General features: G+C 41.0%; 2 protein-coding genes across 5 annotated transcripts; both read right to left on the bottom strand.

The window, feature by feature from the left end:
• Nucleotides 1-361: 361 nt before the first annotated feature.
• FBXO4 (F-box protein 4) lies at nt 362-11,182 on the bottom strand. Of its 4 annotated transcripts, none has more exons than XM_072359451.1 (7): nt 10,550-10,774; nt 10,216-10,451; nt 7,092-7,312; nt 6,023-6,098; nt 5,344-5,522; nt 4,205-4,380; nt 362-2,317 (listed from the first exon to the last, which is right to left on the bottom strand). In XM_072359451.1, exons 2-7 carry the CDS (start codon nt 10,428-10,430, stop codon nt 2,228-2,230), a joined length of 957 nt encoding a protein of 318 aa, XP_072215552.1. In that variant the 5' UTR covers nt 10,431-10,451; nt 10,550-10,774; the 3' UTR covers nt 362-2,227. The 4 variants fall into 4 exon arrangements, with proteins under 4 accessions (XP_072215552.1, XP_072215555.1, XP_072215553.1 ...); XM_072359454.1 differs by lacking the exon at nt 10,550-10,774 and adding an exon at nt 11,112-11,182 and having other exon boundaries at nt 368-2,317; XM_072359452.1 differs by lacking the exon at nt 10,550-10,774 and adding an exon at nt 10,858-10,983 and having other exon boundaries at nt 368-2,317.
• A 45-nt stretch (nt 11,183-11,227) lies between these two features.
• Nucleotides 11,228-14,176, bottom strand: RIMOC1 (RAB7A interacting MON1-CCZ1 complex subunit 1). The gene is made up of 6 exons (XM_072359455.1): nt 14,002-14,176; nt 13,476-13,582; nt 12,955-13,101; nt 12,444-12,575; nt 12,104-12,218; nt 11,228-11,517 (listed from the first exon to the last, which is right to left on the bottom strand). Exons 1-6 carry the CDS (start codon nt 14,093-14,095, stop codon nt 11,228-11,230), a joined length of 885 nt encoding a protein of 294 aa, XP_072215556.1. The 5' UTR covers nt 14,096-14,176.
• Between the last annotated feature and the right edge of the window lie 4,870 nt (nt 14,177-19,046).

Here is a 19,046-nt window from a genome sequence, read left to right as displayed (position 1 = left end):
AGGATTTGTAATTAATTGGTTGGACCAACATTTGAACTGTTGTTTCTTAATCCCATGTCAGGTATACATAATATCAAACAACCTCCCAGGCAGCACCTCTAAAAATGCTTAATTCTTTAAGTTACACTAACTTAATTTAACCAAAGTCATTCGGGTTAAGAAACAGTGTGTTTCCTACACTATCTTGTCCTTTTAAAATGATAATGACTAAGTATCTGCTAATTAAACATTCGATAATGTTGTTTTCATTAATGATTAACATTACAATGACAGCATGTTATCCATTACAGCAGGATGACCATAGACATTTGTGTGTCTGCAGGTATGGGGGGAGCGTGATATAAGAAGAAAGAATGGAAATACCATTAAAAAAAAATAATAATTTATTCTTTAGAAAGTAGAAGAAAGATCTGGCAGAAACAAACATTTGTAGTATCTAACACAGAATCAGGCTGCTGCATTCAAGTAGACATCACTACAGAATTACTGTGACTAGCAGGAAGTCCACATGAACCCAACGTGTGGAAATTTTTCTCCAGTTATCCATGTTTTGCATCCTTTTTCAGAGGACGAAGTACACACGCTCTATTAAAGCAGTTAGTTGCAGAATTAGCATAGTATGGCTTCCCATGGATTTTCCCTCCAAACATGTCCTGATATGAAATCAGGGGGAAAGTCTGGAAAACTGAGCTAATACATAATAAATATGAAAGAAAATAAGACAACGGTTCCCATCTCTATCCTACTTCATTAAGAGAGAGAGAGAATTCTCAAATGGAATGTTCCCGAAATAGCCGTGTTAAGCACAAACACATGCCAGATACAGGTAGTTACAGCTGTATGCACACCGTGTAGCCATTTATCTATCTAGGCACTATGAAAAAGTTCTTCAAGACAACCACATTTCTATAGAGAAAGGTAAAGAAAATAAACTAGAAACAAAATAGAACAGATACATTCATAGGCAGCCCCTCCACCCCCCCAACACACACACAAAAACACAAGGGAAGTTTCTGCAACATTCACTCAACAATTAAGAATTGTTTAAAAGGTGGAAGAGCAGGAGCAGAACTGTCTCAAAAGACAACAGTACAAAAAACACTGTCCCATATCTGAAATGCTGTTTCCCTTTTTATAAAAATACTTGCAAGTGTGTAGAAAATTTCAAGTCAGGTATTTCACACCTGCAAATGGCAACAATTATTTGAGTAACCGACAGGTCCTTGAGCACAATGCACATAATAAATGTCCTGAAATATTAATTATTTAATATTCATTCATGGCAACACGTATGTCAGTTTAAAATAAGCATCTTTAGCTTTCTGCTGCAGATAAATTAAGTGTTTGGTGGTGAACTGACAAATAAGATGACAAACAAGAAACAAGTGATTGACACTGGGGATTTTGCCTGTCCATTTCCACAAATTCTGGGCTGATAATTCTCCCCTAAGCACTATCTCTTATCCCAGCATTGTTTTTAGGGGAAGGAAATGAATAGGAGAGAAATATGCTATTTATCTGTTAACCTACAATAGATGATCCGAGAGCAAGATACAATGTAGTGTATTATCTTTGGTCAGACAACTGTCACTGCTGAGCTCTCACTGAATTTATATTAACTAAATATAATCACTAAATGTATGATGTGTGCAATACAGCCACGCTGATAAATCAACCTAGTGTTTGGTATATTTGCAGAAAAGATTAGATTATCAGATATACATTTAGACATAAGGAAAAACTTTTTCTCTCAGAGAGTGGTCAGGCACTGGAATGGCTGCCCAGGGAGGTGGTGGAGTCGCTGTCCCTGGCAGTGTTCAAGAGGCTTCTGGATGAGGAGCTTCGAGATGCGGTTTAGTAACTGTGGTAGCAGTGTTGATGGGAGGACGGTTGGACTAGATGATCTTGTGATCATCTAACCTTGTGATTCTGTGATACTTAGGAAAGATTGCACTCTGAAAGCCCCAGATTAAAAGAATAAATTAACACAGAAAAGAAAAAACAACACTTGGATCCATTTATGAAATCAATCCTTCATCAGCTGAGGGAACCCAGAAAACCTCACTTGTTCTTCTAATTAATAATGTTAATTATTTATGTGCACTGAAATAATGCTAGTTTTTCTTTTAAATCTCCTTTCTGACATTTCTGAGTCAGGATGAGATTCCCATTTCATATGAATGCTAAAACACAGACATCTCTATACAGTAAAACCAAACACGTTCAATTATTGTGCATTTTTACAATCTGCTTCCTCCAAGAGCCATTCAATTCCACTTAGCAATCCACTTAAAGTTGCAGCTACGGTGTCTTGCACCTGTAAAAATAATAATAATTTTAAAAAACTTACACATTACGGATAACAGGCAATGTAACAATATGTTAGCTGCACTCCATGATCATCTTTAGAGTGAGAAATCTATCAAATTCACATTTTTACTGCTCACTTCCAGACCCCTTAGAAAAAGTTTCCTGAAAGCAAGGAGCAAAATAAAAACATTTTTTACAGAATTAATTATGAGATCCATTAGAAAAGCCCTGCATTCCTGATATTCTGGTGAATTTCATTTCAATCACTCCAGTCACTACTAGACAGCATTTTATTTACAGATGAGAAGCTACTTGAAGGTTTCTCTAAAAAAATATTAGTGCCTTTATAATTCAAGGTGTATTATTGCTTCTCACATTTTGTAGTGTATTATAAAGTGCCTACTGTAAATGTTACACTGAAAAGAAAAAGCTTCTAAAGATTTTTCTTAAAGAAAATGAAGGAAATAAATTGGGATTTCTTTCCCTGATCCTTTGGCTACACAACATTATCAAAAACAAGTTATACATAACTGAGCCGTAACGATAAATACTGCACCTGGCAAGCATGAAAGAATGGGTCCAGCACTTCAGGTACAAAAAAGTAAATTGACTTGTTAAGAACACAAGGACAGGTTCTGTTCAACATTTATATCAGTGATTTAGATGCAGAAGTGGATTGCATTCTCAGTAAGTTTGCTGCAATACTGGGATGTGCTTTGACTCTCTGGAGGCCTTGGAAAGATATATGGACACCTTGAACCTCCAGACAATAATCAACAGTGTGAAGTTCAACAAAAGGAATGCAGGGCACTGCACCTGGGGGAGAGCAATGCCAGACACAGATGGGAGCAGCTGGACAGCAGGTCAGCAGGAGGGGATCAGGGTGTACTGGTGACAGCAGCTCAGCATAAGCCAGCAGTGTTCCTGGACAGCCAAATGGGCAAGCCAGCCAGAAGTGGTTCTCCTGCTTCAGTGTTGGCATGGCCTCTCCCTGAATATTGTGTGCAGTTCTGAACTCCACAATAAAGAAAGGGTGTTAAGGTACTTCAGTATGACAGGGCTGGAGGGTATGTCCTGTTTGAAATTACTAAAGACATCTGGGTTGTCCAGACTGGAGAACAGAAGGCCAAAAGGTGACCTCATTGCAGTCTGTAACTTCCATAGGAGGGGAAGTGGAGAGGGAAGTGCAGGGCTCTGCTTCTGGAATGACAGGATGGGAAGGGCACAAATCTGTGCCAGGTGAGGCTGACTGAGCATTAGGAAACGTTTATTCACCATGAGGGTGGTCAAGCTCTGGAAAAGGCCTCTGGTAGACATGCCTGATACCCTGAGCCTGTCAGTGTTTAAGAGGCATTTGGATAATGCCTTGACTAGTATGCTTTAACTTGTGGTTAGCCCTGAAGAAATCAGACAGTTGGACTAGATGGTCTCTAAAGATTCCTTTCAACTAAATTGACCAAACTAACTAAACTATTCTATTCTCTCAATACATCATGCCAAACAAGTGATAACTAAGAGTCTCATGAAAAAATGACAGAAAAATCCACCTTGTAGTTAAGGCTTTGGGTTGTGACTCAGGAAATTTAGATTTAATTTAACTGAATCTTCCTTATTCCCTTCAAGACCAGCCCTTCACACATCTTTGCCTTTTGGCTCCATCTGAAGCTTCTTGTATGGACACCTGGCCAAACCACATGCCACCTTTATGGCCAGTTTGGCTAATGTGTATCTTATAGGACCAGATAACACTAAATTCTTCAATTAGGTGGAGTGCTTTTATATCGTTGTTGAAAGCTGTGCACTTTCTTACATAGGTACAATTCAGGAACTATAACAATCTTACATTACATTTAAGCCATCTAGAAACAGAGGGTAAAGATTTAAGAGCAAGTACCATCCAGGGTCGAGGTAGCAGATTTAGTTGCAGCTGGTGTGCCATATAAACACAAGGAATCCTTTCCACACCAAAATGAGAGACACAAGACAGAACTAGCAGAGGTCTGTTTGGAGGTCCAAGGGCTGGATCAATCATAGCCAAAATATGAGCCAGTTCCTCTTCGCGATCGTGCTCTAGGAAACAATTTTTAATAAGTACATAAGTATTAAACATATGTAAACCTCAAGGAGAACATTCACACATATTAAATTTCAATTGTTTTTAATTGTCTTTAAATATTTTTTCAAGTATATAAAATATAATTTTCAGATATATAAAATATAATTTTCAAATACATATTAATTTTCAGATATAGAAGGTCTCAGAGCTGAGGAAACACAGAACTGGAAGAAAGACAGGAAAGCTATCTAGCTCTGCTACTCTCAGAGAGTATGTCATATTTAGCTGTTATTTAAAGAGCTCTATAAATCCCACATGCAGTTTAATGGAGTCCTTAATATCACAGTGTTTTCCGAGTACCCCACAGACTCCAAGACAACAAGCCATTGAGAAATACTGACACGCCATACAGCCTGCAGCCTCAGTATACCTCTTATTTCCTGATTTAATCCTTTTCATCCATTTAAAGCTGATGTATGTAAAGACAGTTAACATGATATTTGTTTGTACTGTTCTTACTATATGACTGTCCTGACCTGGGCTAATTGCATCTTATAATGCAGTTCCACCATTACTATAATTCCAGGCTTTCTTCCTTCCTAACCCTCAAGGTTGTTTTTTTGTTTGTTTGTTTTCTTTATTTTTTCTTTGTTTGGTTTGGTTTATATGTATATATATATGTTTAAATTCAAATCATATACCAGATCTAGCTTAAATAATAGCCTTACCAGTGTTAATCATAACCAAATCAAGAGGACATAACCCCTCACATGGAGAGTATTTAGGATAGGCGATTGCTGGTAAGTCCTGAATAAACAGCACTAAAGAAGTAGAATTTGAAGCAATGCAAACATGCATTTTTGTGTATTTCATTCTTGTCACAAATCTTGATGACATTCCAGTCATCCACAAAATACCATTCACAAAATACAAATTAAAAAAAAAAAAAAAAAAAGAGAGAGAGAGAAATTCCTTACTTTTATGAGCTTCTGCATTAGCAACATAAATGAATCCATCAACTACTTCGCACACCTTCTTAACTTGAGCTATTACATTGTACTGCACAGCTTGCTGATTCCCTACAATGCTGTTCTCTTGGTAGAACATCTTATTCACAACAGCAGCTTGCTCTTCTCTTGCTCTCTTCCTTTCCACACTGCAAGATATTAAAATATTTCATAATAATAATCAGGTTAATTAAGTAGAAAATGTAAAAACAAAATTGAGGCAGCACAGTAAAGGGGCAGGAAAATAGTCTAAGCCACCAAAAATTTTCATTGCCCACCCATTTTTTCTACTGTGTGTTTACAGATGATAAGCAATTTGTGAGATGCATATGAAAATATACCTGAAAACACAAACTAGTATATGTTTATCAACTTTTAAAGCATCAAGAGGGACAAGAGGACCTGCTATACATAACAAATATGTAGAAGAAATATATAAGATTAGGAAAATAAAGTTTATTACTTCCATTTGAAAATTTAGAGTTAGAAGAAGGGAAGAGAAAGAGTGAAGATATGTATCGAAGTTCCACTTTATAAGGAGTATCCATTCATGTGAATAAAGACATAAAAAACACATTAAAAAACAAACAAGGGAAGTACAAAAAACTGATAAAGTTTGTTTTGTTTTCTGTGGAGAAAAAAATCTTACCTGGTTGTTGAGTACAACGTCACAATGTTGAATTTTTGATTATTATTCATCTGAAAAGTGACTCCTGATCCAATTCCTATGGGGAGTGGGGGCAAAAGCATAAAAGATTACAAACACTTCATCATTGAATACGATTAAGTTACAGGTTGAAGAATCTAGTGGTGCAGTAGAATGGATAGACCTCAACATGCTGCTGTTAGGGATAGAGTGTACATTATTTCATGCTGAAATTTTACACCTGCTCTAAATTGGCCACACAGACAATTAATTTAACTAAAATAAGCAGCACTTTAAGAAAACAAGGAGGTATTTCCATACATTTAATATTTAGGGTAGAACCTAGAAAGCTAAGTCAGAGCGGCGTTAGACTTGTGTCTGTCACCCTAAACTAATAAATTTTACAATAAATGTGAGTAGAAAAGGAGAGAAAATAGATAATTAAGAAGGTTTTATTTTTACCCTGTATTTTCACACCTCTTGTAATGATAATGTAGTAATTCCAACTGTGTTGTGTTTAAATAAAGGAAAGAGTTTTTGTGAGGTTTGGATATAAGTGAAATTACAGATGTTAAAAACAAAGTTCATAAACTTTGACAAAATTTCTTTCCATGGTCCTACAACTCTGACATTTACAGTTTGACACCAGAGGACTGAATCAGATAAATGATCTGTCTTGAATTCCTGAATAAAAAACACAAATGTGATTTTTAACCACTTAGCTACAATCTAAAGGAAAATTTCTATTACCGCAGCAATTTTGACGTGGAATTTAGGATCAAAATAGAAATAAAAACAATAAAATCTTGATCCCTTTGATTTTTTTTAATTAAATCATTGTATTCACTTCAGCAACAATTTTATCCCAATATTTTCTGTATTTATCCTTTTGAATAAATACATGCAGAGATTTTTATTTATTTTTTTTCATACCAGTATGCTTTTGATTCTCAATGGGAGTATTAAAAAATAAAAATCTTTCTTTCTCCTTTTCTCCCCTAATGCCTTTAGTTGTATCTGTTTATAAAATTAAAATTAAAACAATACAATCAATAACCAGCACCAACATTACCATGAATTCGTCGTTGAGGTAAGCCAGCTACTAGCAGGATTTCTGGGCACGTCATCATCTTTCGCACTAAAGAGTCATCCAGCTCTTCCAAACCTGGCCCAAACATAGCAAAGCGAGGTTCCGACTGAGTGACCAGAGACTGCAAAAAGGAAGTCACAGCACCGTACCGAGAGCGGCTGGATTTCAAACTTCTTCTGGTCTGGGGACAGCTTTTTTTATATCTGTGTTAAAATAGATAGAACTAGAAATTAAACACAGAATACAAGAGTGGTATCAATCAATAAATATTTAGTTGTGCCCCATGCTTCCTTGCGCTTTATTACTGCTGTAACTCAAGCAAGGGGTGAAAATACATAGGCAAAAGTTCCAAACTGTTGATTTCAGACATCACCATAAAGCAGGCTAAATCATAGAATCAAAGAATTACTCAGGTTGGAAAAGACCTCAAAGATCATTAAGTCCAACTGCAGCCTAACCATAGTACCCTAATTCTAACAAGCCTCTGCTAAATCATATCTCTGAGCATCACATCCAGACAGCTCTTAAACACATCCAGGGACTGTGACTCAACCACCTCCCTGGGGAGCCTATTCCAGTGTTTAACTACCCCTTCTGTAAAGAAGTGTTTCCTAACACCCAGTCTAAACTTAGCCTTGTGCAACTCGAGGCCATTTCCCCTCATCCTGTCACATGTCACCAGTGAGAAGAGACCTGCCCCACTCTCACTGTAAGCACCCTTCAGATACTGGAAGAGGGCAATAAGGTCTCCCCTCAGCCTCCTTTTCCCCAGACTAAACAGCCCCAGCTTCCTCAGCCCCTCCTCGTAGGGTTGATTCTCCAAGCCATTCACAAGCCTCATTGCCTTTCTCTGGCCCTGCTCCAGCGCCTCCATGTCTTTATTGTACTGAGGTGCCCAAAACTGAACACAGTACTCAGGTGAGGCCTCACCAATGCCAAGTACAGGGGCAGGATGACTTCCAACCTCCCCACCCCCTACCCAAAAAAAAAATCATCAGTTCATCCAAATGCCAAACACTGACTTTATGAACCCTTAATATAAGTCTAATTGATTACTTCAACAAACAAAACAAAACCAAACTGCCAAGTAAAATTAGAAACTCCAACACTGCACACATAGCACTGTTAAGATAAGAGGTTGCATGGGGTCTGGGCAGCCTGATCTAGTGGGTGGCAACCCTGCCCACTGTAGGGAGCTAGAGCTAGATAGTCTTAAAGGTCCCTCTCAGCCCAAGCCATTCTATGACACAACAGCAAGCAGTGACAGGTGATTTCAAATATATGACGTTTGTAACTATTCAGACATTTAAATCCAATGTCCAAAATCAGAGATAAGTTCACATTCATTCCCAGCTGAAAAGTGAGGACATACGGCACAAAGACTGCAGAATCTTAGTGCACATTTTTACATGAGGCAAGAGTTTCATGAATCATCTTGGGAAAACAAAACTGCAAATGAAAAACTTTTACTGCAGCTTAACAAAATACACCGAAGTTTAAAAAAAAAAAAAAAAACACAACTGGAAAATCTGTTTGTCACACTTTTTGTTCAGTGATCCAAACTGACTATAGAGGTTACTGTGATTTTAAACTAAACTACTTATAATCACTAACTTCATCTTCTGTCCAGTAATTATCTAAAGTTTAGACCAGTAAACATCTGAACCAAAACAGTACTACTTGTTATTCTGTGCACTCTCAATATTTACTTCCCCCCCAGCCCCAAATCTTGAAAATAAAATACAAAAAGCATAAGAATTAGAATGCCTTGAATTGGATGAGACCTCAAGGACCAACCAGTTCCAACCCTGCTGCCATAAGAAGGATCACCATCCGCTGGATCAGGTTACACAGAGTCCCACCTAACTGGGCTCTCAGGATGGGGTATCCACAGCTTCTCTGCGCAACCTGTGCTTCACCACCCTCTAGTGGAAACCTCCCTTCTTGTTGTAAGCTCCCTTCAATGATGTCTCCTCAGAGCCTTCTCTTCTTCAGCCTGAACAAGCACAGCTCCCTTAGCCTTTTTGGACAGGAGAGGTGCTCCAGCTCTCCACTCATCTTCCCAGACCTCCTCTGGATCTGCTCCAACAGTTCCACATCTTCCTTCTGGGGACCCCAGGCCTGGATGCAGTACTGCAAGTGGGGCCTCATGAGGCGAGAATAGAGGGGGAAAATTATCTTCATCTCCCTGATGTCCACAGCTCTTTTGATGCAGCCCAGGGTTCTGTTGGCCTACCAGGCTGCAAGTGCAAAGTGCTCGACCACGTTCTGCTTTTTGTCCACTATTATCCCCAAGTCCTTCTACAAATGGCTTCTCTCTATAGGTTCTTCTCCCAGTCTGTGTGCATAGCTGGGATTTTCCTGCCCTAAGTGCAGCACCTTGTACTTGGCCTTGCAGAACCTCATTAGGTTCTCATGGTCCCACTTTTCAAGCTTTTTCAGGCCCCTTTGGATGGCATCCCTTCCTTCTGTTGTATCAACTGCACCGCTCAGCTTGGTGTCATCAGCAAACTTGCTGAGGGTGCACCCAGCCCCGCTGTCTATGTCACTGATAAAGATGCTGAAGAGCACTGGTCCCAGGATGGACGCATGCGGTATAGCATTTGTCACCAGCCTTCACAGTCAGTGACCAGAACACCCTGACTGTGACCTCCCAAACAATTACTTATCCGCAGAATAGTCCAATCTTGACCTTGGAGATATGTATCTCTCTCTAACTCAGAGATATGGACTAACCATTCCATTTGCTGTATTTGAAATATTTTTTAGTACTTCTTTTATAAAGAAATTAATTTTCATTATATTGAACAACATCAACATCACCAGAATGTGCAGCTTCTCCGGTGTTGTTTCCTGTGGCGTACTAGGTACAGAGTTTACAAAACCCTGCATTCTAAAATTATCTGACATTCCTGCTGAATTCCAAACTGACCAAACTGTCACACAACTGGAAATCAGATTTCCAAAACAGGCAATGGGTTTAAAAAACATCAACATTTATTCAGCATCATCTTACCACACAACCTTTCTACTGTATATGCAAAACCTGTCCGTAGGCTGCTGTACAGGGCCTGCCAATTGTATCAGAGTACAGAGAAATACTTACTCTGCCATATAATCATACAGGGCTTCATCGCTGGCTTGTGAAAAGGCTTTATTAAAAATTTCTGCAGCTGGGAGAGATTTCCAGTCAACAGATGTCCAAATCGGGAGATCCCGCAGGAGAAAATTCCTCCACAGCAGGGGGTCCTGCACAGCCACCCTCCAGTAGCAACTCGTGCATCCCAGGCGGCACAGGTCCTGGGGTGTGAGGAAGGACATGATGTACAGCTGCACGTCGATCTGCAAACAACCACAGCAGGGGGTCAGCGCTCCGGGAGCCCGACAAACCTGAGAGGCGCAGAGGGAGGGTAGGACGGTAGGACACGGGTGCCGCGTACCGCGGTGGGTTATCCCTGCAGCCCCGCGCGGCAGGCCTAGGGACCGCGGAGTCCTTCGCGACCGCACACGGCGCCGTGACGCGGTCCCGCGCGGTGCCGGAGAGGAAGGAGAGCGTCACTCACCGGCAGCGCCTGCAGGGCGCTCATTTCCTCCTCCGCCTCCTCCCCGCCGCCTGGGGGGCCCGTCTCGGCGGCCGCCGCGCCTCGCTCCCGGCTGCCCCACGCCCAGCGCTCCCGCAGCCCGCGCAGGCGGCCGCGCACCGCCGCCTCCAGCCCGCCGCGCCCCGCCGCCCCGCCGGCCGCCATACCGCCGCGCTCCGCTGCCATCTGCACCGCGGCCGGAGGCGGCGCCCGGCCCGGCCTGCCCTGCCCGGGGCGGGGAGGAGGACACGCCGCCGCGGCCAGCGTGGAGTTTGCGCCGTCAGCAGCGCCCGCGTGGAGCGTCACCCGCGGTTCGGTGGATTTCTTGAACGGTCACGCGTTCCAGGAGCGCTGCCGCACAGCACTTCGGACCGCGGCTCCGCGCTTCTTTGAACTCATGCTTTAATGCGACTGAGCGTACATTTTTGAAGAGCAGGCAGGCTCCGAGGCACAGCAGGTCTCAGCCTGGTGCAGACAGTCATCCTAAGAGCGCTCGTCACCCAGCGAGCAGCTTCCGACAGAGCAACGGTAACACATCTAGCTGTGGGTTTTCGTGAGGTAACATAACATTTGTTTTGCGCTAGTTGTGTTCCATCCGTGGTCTTTTAGAGGTCCCTCACACACAGCAACATACTTCATTAACATGGTTTTGCCCAGCTCTCGGAAATCCACCAGCGCACCCTGTGATCTGCAGCCCGGGTCGCTGCCAGGCACCGAGTCCATCACCTTGAGGCTTTCCTGCTTTCCCTCTCCACAGTATTTCAGTCCCCAATAGCACATTTCTCCACCGTACATCATGGCCAGTAAGTGTGTGTCACTAAATACGCCTGCAAAACACAATTTAGATTGGGTATTTTATTCTTCGCTTGTGAACAAATACAGTTTGTTAGTTCTCTCTTAGAAATGCAGCAAACAGTGCTGACAGAGGCAATGTAAGCCTACTTGAGAGGTAGACCAAAGCACACATTTCTAGTCAGATGACTGAAGCTCCCCAGAAAGAGAAAGTGAATCAAGGTCTTGCTCCTTACTTCACGCACTTTGCCCTTCCCTACTTAAGTATTTAAAATGGGCATATAAGTATTCTGCTAATTGTGTTTGCCTATTTATCCTGAAGAATGTCAGTATTTCTTTAAATGCAGGTACGGTGAAGTATATTCATATGAGAGTACCTGTGTGCCTTTCAACAAGTCCAACAAGAAGATGCTATTTGAGCATTACCAGAACTCGTTTTAAGCAGCAGCAGCACTGCTGCCTACTTCTCTCTCACATCTGTTTGGTTTTTTCTTTTTGCTACTTTTATCCTAAAAAGTTACAGTTTTTGAACGCAAATGAAGCTTAAAAAAAAAAAAAAAAAAAAAAAGGATAAGGATTTCATAAGTGACTGGTGTATGTGGTACTTTTTCTTTTGGTTACCTTCACTGAGTAGTCCAGCTGTGTCTTTATCTTGAAGTGAGACATCTCCATCTAAACGAAGAGGGCATCTAAAGCTAAGCATCTTCATCAGGTAATGAACTCCATCATTAAGACACTGAATGCAGTTTAAAATAATAGGGAAAAAAAAAAAAAGATAGATTCTCATTAATTTAATAATAGCCAGAAATGCTTCCAGGTATGAATTCCCCCACTCTTATTTATAAGGGAAAAAATAATAATAATAATAATAAAAAGAGGTATTTTGAAAGAGAAAAGTCACACTTTCAACTGTACTTACAGGCACTCATACCCTCAGAGCACTACACAAAATCTCATTTACCTTTTTAAATACAGCAATGTTTCCTCTCAGCCATTCACTCCTTTCTTTTGCTGTATGACAATACATGTAAAGCAGGGCTCCTTTTCTCCAGTAAAGACATTCTACTGAATCTGTACTAAGGATGTTGATGGGCTGAAATAAAATCCAGCAAACTGTGATAAGTAAAAACAAACAAACAAACCATCTGAGCTATCATATACACACTCATACATGCATACAACATTAAACTTCCAACTTTAAAGGCTGTGCTTAACAACAATGCTCAGAGACATACGTCCAGTGCTTTGCATTTATGTTGCCAAAAGCCCCTGGAATCAGGAAATATTAGTAAGGAAAATTCTGGGCACACAACAAGTTACTGAAAAGTTATTTTCAGGAATCATTATTTGAATACAGGTAAAATGTTTATTCCCCCCCTCCCCCAACCCCCCCGTGATCTTAGATTTTGCCCAACACAAATACAAGTGCTAATAAGTAGTTAATTCTCTGGATGAATGTTAGTACTACTCACTTCTTCATTTATGCTGCATTCCCTCACTAAGTCTTCTGGGTCTGAAAGAATACAAATAAGTTCTTTAACTTTTTGCAAGGAAGATTCCCCTGCAAAATCTTCATCCACAAGCTGGCTTTCCTCCAAATAGGTAATGTCTAAAACAGCCTATGGAAACAAGAAGATATACAATGTAAAAATACCACAGGCAAAATAATCAGATGGCGGCGTGCAGTAACATGCACTCTTGTTACAGTTTATAAGGGATTACAGTTTTAAAGTAACCCTTAATTTTAAACAGTAACAAGTTGAAAGTATGATTGTTGTCAGTTGACATAACCCTTCACGTCCTATACCAACTATATCAGCATATCAACTCTTATCTCCTAATCCAACTAAAAGCAGACCTGTACTCTATGTGCGTTCTGTGCTACCATACACGCCCCGTGGCACAGATCAGTTTCCACTACACCCTACCCTCTCCCATACACCAGAAGTCGGCCTTTTTTAAAGCAGGTCTCCAGATGGTTTGTACGTACTACCTGTGTGTAAAGCTGTAGAAGCGTGGAATGATGTGCTTTCTCTTTCCCTTCTTTACAGAGGTCCTTTAGTTTCTCCAGAGCAGCAGAACCCCTTGCTAAGAAGGCACCTGCAGAAGAACACAGAGCTCCCTTAGTGCCGGCAAGCACGAGAGCCCGGCACGCGGCCCCTTTCCACTCGGGTCAGCCCTCGCGATACCTGCGGCAGCAGATAACAGCGCAGCCCTCACACGGGCACCGCGCCGCCAGCCCTGCCGGCACCGACCGGAGGGCCTTCTTGGGTGCGGCCCAATACCCCGCAGGCAGCGCCACACGCCGCACGGGCACGGCGGCCGCCTCGGTACCAGGCAGGGGCGGACTTCAGCCTCACCACCCGCTCCACAGAGCGGCCTCAAAGTTCCGCGGACCCGCGGTCTCGCCGCAGGCCCTGACTCTTTTATTACGGGGGAACGGGCGGTGCCCTCAGCGGCTCTCCGGCGCCGAGGGAAAGGAAGGGCCTCCCTCCGCACTCCCTACAGCCGCCCCTCACCATCGCCGCCCGCTCCCCTCGGCGCCGCTAGCCGCCGGCCCAGCGCCTCCAGCCGCGGCCCCAGCGCGGACACCGCGCTCCCCGCCTCCGCCATCCCCGCCGCCCGCGCACGTCACCGCGCTCGGCACCGCGAGACGCAAAGCCGACGGGACGCCGCCATCAGCGCCTCGGCGGCACCGTGCGCACGCGCAGTAGCTCCGGCGGACCGCGCCTTCTCCCGGGGGCTGCGGGGAGCGGAGCCGCGGGGTGGCGCTGCAGCCCTGCCCGCCCTCGCGCGCCATTAGCGGCCGTTAGGAACGTGATGGCGGCGCTGCGCTCAGCCTCCGGGGTTGGCCCTGTGAGGGGGAGCGGAGCCGCCTGGGGTCTGCGGCGGTACTCTGCCTGCGGTTTGCTGTCCAAGTTAACAAAGTTCACCTCATAGCCTCTGGAGGTGGGCAGCTGGCGTGCTAGGAAGAAAAAGTAGTCCTATTTCTCCTCACCAACGCTTGGTAACTGGTTATTTTCAGTAAGAACAGCAATGGAGTGTTTCCGAACGTTATTTCTCCAACTCTCCCTCCTCACCTGTCTGGAAAAAAATCTGCATGTCAGTGTCCGCTTGTGTCACACGTTGTGACTTGTCACGCTGTTGTGGACTGGGTTAGTCCATGCACTTCAAGAATGAGTGAGGACATTCTCCTCGCCTGCCTGGCAGTCTCTTTCCAAGCTACATGCTGCCCGCGCTGATAGTTCTTATCTCTCGCTGACGTGCCCCGTCTGTAACCAGGTAGAGGATAGCTGTTTGCATACAGACATGGATGCTTTCGCTGTTGCCTGTGTTATACGGCATACTGAAGTGCTGTCCAGCAGATCAAACACAATGCAAAAGTAAAACCAAAAGGCAAATAATAATTTCAAGAAGAAATCTCTTACTATTTTTGTCTGTACTGTTACTTACGCCTGCACAGTCAACACCAAAATACATATTTTCATCTAAAGAACATCTGCCTTAATTCCAAAAGTACTAAGGTAAATAACTGTGTTAGAGGAGTTGGGCTTCATGTTTTAGATGAAGCAGTTTCCACACTGTCTGTTTTGGGACTGAGAAATGGCTGTGTGCTGGTAAGTTACATAAAGGTTTTTAGTCCTGATATAGTTCTCATTTCAGCATCCAGCTATGATTTGTGTTGCTCTTTTATTGACTTTCTTTACAAATTGGCAAGTGAGCCTTTAATAGAGAAGAAGAGCTCAATCTTTCAAGATGTCTCTTTCAAAGAAGCAAACAAAACTAAAATGGTTGTGTGTTGCCTTAATCGATGAAGGAAGTAGCATTGTTCCTCTGCCTGTACTCAGGCACTGGAGCTTATTTTAGGTGTATCTGTTCCAAAACTAAAGGTATATGCTTTTGTCCAGAGTTGCATCCTTTCATTATTATTATTTCATTATTATTATTATTATTATTATTCTCCGTGTTCAAGAAAAATATTATTCTAGGTGACTCCCAACATAAATCTTATTGAAGGAAAAAGCATTTTCTCCATAGAGTTGTTTGAAGGAATTGCTATAGTGCGGTAAAAAAAGTTTCAAGTAAATGTGTTTATGTAGTATTTGTGATAATTTGCTGCCTAGTTCTTCCTAATTTTGAAGCTACTGTTTCTAATAAGAAGTTGGCTATTTAAAAATAGGCTGTGTTCTTACATTGCTGGAAGCACAACAGGAAAAGCTGCACAGTATGTAAACAGTTGTGGCTGATGGAGGAGAGAGAGCTGTTACTATTTCATCCTTGGGAGCCAAGAGTATGGCATTGCCACAACTGTTCTCTTGCCACATGTGGCTTATATATAAATAAGTATATGTGTTTATATGCACATGTATACATACACAGTGTGAATGTGCATGGGTGGAGTATGTATCTGAATATTCTAATAGCCCGTGTTTTTGCACAGTGTCTATAGTAGGTCACTCCGAAAATAATGGCTCCACAGAAACTACAATGGATACAAAGAGCACAATGACTGTATTTCGTAGAGCAAATATTTCACTACAAAACAGTATTTTTCAAAACATTCACCACCACTAGTTATGCATTTTCACCAGCAATGAATGGGTGCCTGCATGTGACCCTCTGTTGCTTTTGCCAGTACTGAAACCCACCACCCACTGCCTCACCTTTCTACATTTACTGTTTGGTCTCCTTAAACATTCAGCAACCATTGGTGTATGCCATTTTTCCACATGGAGGCATTTAGTGGCACACCTTTGCTTCATCTGCATTTCTGTATCTCATATGCCATTCTGTCACATGACGACTCTCCTGCTATCTGTTGCACAGCAACAAAATGTAATGGAATATTTGTAGAAAGGTTCAAACGGAATACCAACACTCACCTGCATAATGAAATAGGAGGCATTACTTTCAGAGCAGCCCTCATACATAAGTGATAATTACAGCTATCATTTTTGTCTCAGAAGTTTGTAGTTCCAGAATACTTACTAGGCTCTGTTTTCCTAGAGCATGCTTTTTTTTTTTTTTTTTTTTTTTTTTTTTTTTTTTTTTTTGTTGTTGTTGTTGTTGTTGTTGTTGTTTTTTTGTTTTTTTTTTTTTGTTTCCCCCCCCCCCCCCCCATATTTATCTGCTTCAGTAGACTCTGCCACTTTCTTCCCTTCCAAACCAGTACTAATACTTGTTAGTCCTTCTGAAATTTGTTTGTAAATGTGTTGCTGCTCAAGAAACAGACTGGTGGTAACTGGTTACCAGTAAGGAATTATTTTTGTCCTGTGGTTTTCTGGCAATATTGGCTAACTTCCTGATAAACACAAGTGGGAAAGTGGGCTAGTCTGAGATCTCTGAATATCCAAATCCTGTGAATATATTAGAACAACTGTTGTCTTGGATGTATGCAATCTGCCTTGCTTTAGAAGTGGTGACTTCTTTTATTTCTGGAAGCTAAAGAAATTGGACATAAGTAGGTGGTTCCTCTGTACGCGTAATATCACCTCAAATAATTTTAAAAAGAGGAACTGGAAAACCATATAGGTAAGAAAATATTTGCTTTCATTTAAAAATACAGAAATGTCCAGGTAAAATAACTTTGCACAGCAATAAATTTTACACTTTTATAATTACCAGCAGTCTCAAAAACAAAGTTTTCTACGCTGTGCAAATTTTCTTTGATTGTATGTTTCAGTAGTAGCTAGTAGCAACTGAATTACTAATGGTATGTTTTGGTAAAAAAAACTGACTCTTCATCAAAAGATATTAAATATTATCCCTTATCCAGCAACCCCTAACAGTTTAAAAGTCCATGGCCAAAATTTGTCTTTAAAATGAACAGCAAGTACATTATGGATATTAAAGTAGATATACTGATTTCAGTTCAGAGCAGCATGCTTTAAATTCTGTAGTATCTGGAAAAGTTTATAGTGCAGCAGCTGGCAAGTATCTTAGAATGACAGTAAAATATTATGATTTCCACGACTAGTTAGCATTCATGTGCTTGTCCAGAATTAATGTGTTTCAGATCCATTGAAATGAGTACCCAGTTTTATTACGAACAATATGACAGATTTTTGTAGGTAATTTATTAGCTGTCTCTGATTTAAATATAATAATAATAATAACTGAGAAAATATGGGTTGATTTAGTAAAGATTGGATAGGTTATGAGATCCTAATAGACTTATAAACTGTATTTGATTTCTGATGAATTACTAACGTCTGGTATAGTGTTTGTAAAGTGATGGGTAGGAACGGCAAAATTTCATGTGGGAGTAAACAAGAAATGACCCACCTTTGGGCTTTAATTAATTAATTAATTAAATTTCAATTTAAAAGATTACACACTTCTAAAATGTACAAAACCATAATGACCTAAATTCAAGGCAGATGCAGTTTCACTGTTTGTTAGTGTGAGTTCAAGATTTAATCTGAATTTGTGTGTGCTGTGGGTATTAAGCTGGTTTATCTGCCTTACAAAGGACAATATTCTGGTAAGTTGTACCTCTAATAACTGATAATGCATTTAAATAACAAAGGTTTGCTCAAAATTATCTGAGTTTGGTCTTGGATCATTTTGCACCATCTGACGATCTTCAGTGAGTAAAGAGGTGAATAGACGTGTCAGTTTCTGAGTCTGTTTTTTGGCTCACCTAGATGAATCTACCTTGGTAAAGGTTGTATTGTTGCAGTCAGCCTTAGATGTCAGAATTCCAGCTCTGTTATCTGAAGGTGTATAAATTTTGCTTTTATGCATAGTTGAGAGAAACTAATTTTATGGAAATGTATTATATGCATAGAATATTTGACCCTTTGCATGTCTTTCATCCCTGTGTTTGAAGAAAATATAGTCTTTAAAATAAGCAGAAATATTTTGCATTATGCACAGAAACTATTATGCGTATTTATAGTATGTGAGCTTCGTGACTTTGCTGTATCTAATAATATCTGTAAGAAAGATGGTCAGTATCATGGTATCACTTTTCAAACACCTCTTTGAATAACAGAGAGACACGCTCGTCCTCACTAGAATTGCTGCAGAAGGTGTGCAAAACTGGAATTCAATCCAAACAGTGCTAAGAATATAGTTATCAAAGCTTTCCTTCATACTTGTGGAATTAAGTTCTGTGAAAATGATTTCTTTAGTTCAGCGTCACAGTGTCACGTCATTGATTAAGGAAGCATTAAATTAAATCAGTCAACTTAGTAAGGCTATGTATTCATTCTAAAATACATTTAAGTCAGCATATTTGATATTTATGATGCCAAAAGTGCAATTGGGTACTTTGTTCAACAGATGTGAAATAAATTAGTTCTGGGGATGCATGTGAACACTAGCTACTTATAACTACTCCAGGTAGGTATGTTTTTGTTTCTCTAAACTTGTATGACTGTTCTGTTTCACTTGCTTCTAGTAGTTCATATTTCACATAGTGTTTTGACAAAATTAGAAACATCTTCATTATTGTAACATTGTTGCCCGCATGTGGGACAGCATGGTCCTTGATGGGCATTTACATAGGCTCAGAAAATGTAAGATGATTTAGCAGTGATTATTGTTTATTAGGAAGTGG

This window comes from Excalfactoria chinensis, chromosome Z, assembly GCF_039878825.1.
Source record: "Excalfactoria chinensis isolate bCotChi1 chromosome Z, bCotChi1.hap2, whole genome shotgun sequence".
NCBI lineage: Eukaryota > Metazoa > Chordata > Aves > Galliformes > Phasianidae > Excalfactoria > Excalfactoria chinensis.
This window is presented reverse-complemented; position numbering and strand designations above follow the sequence as displayed.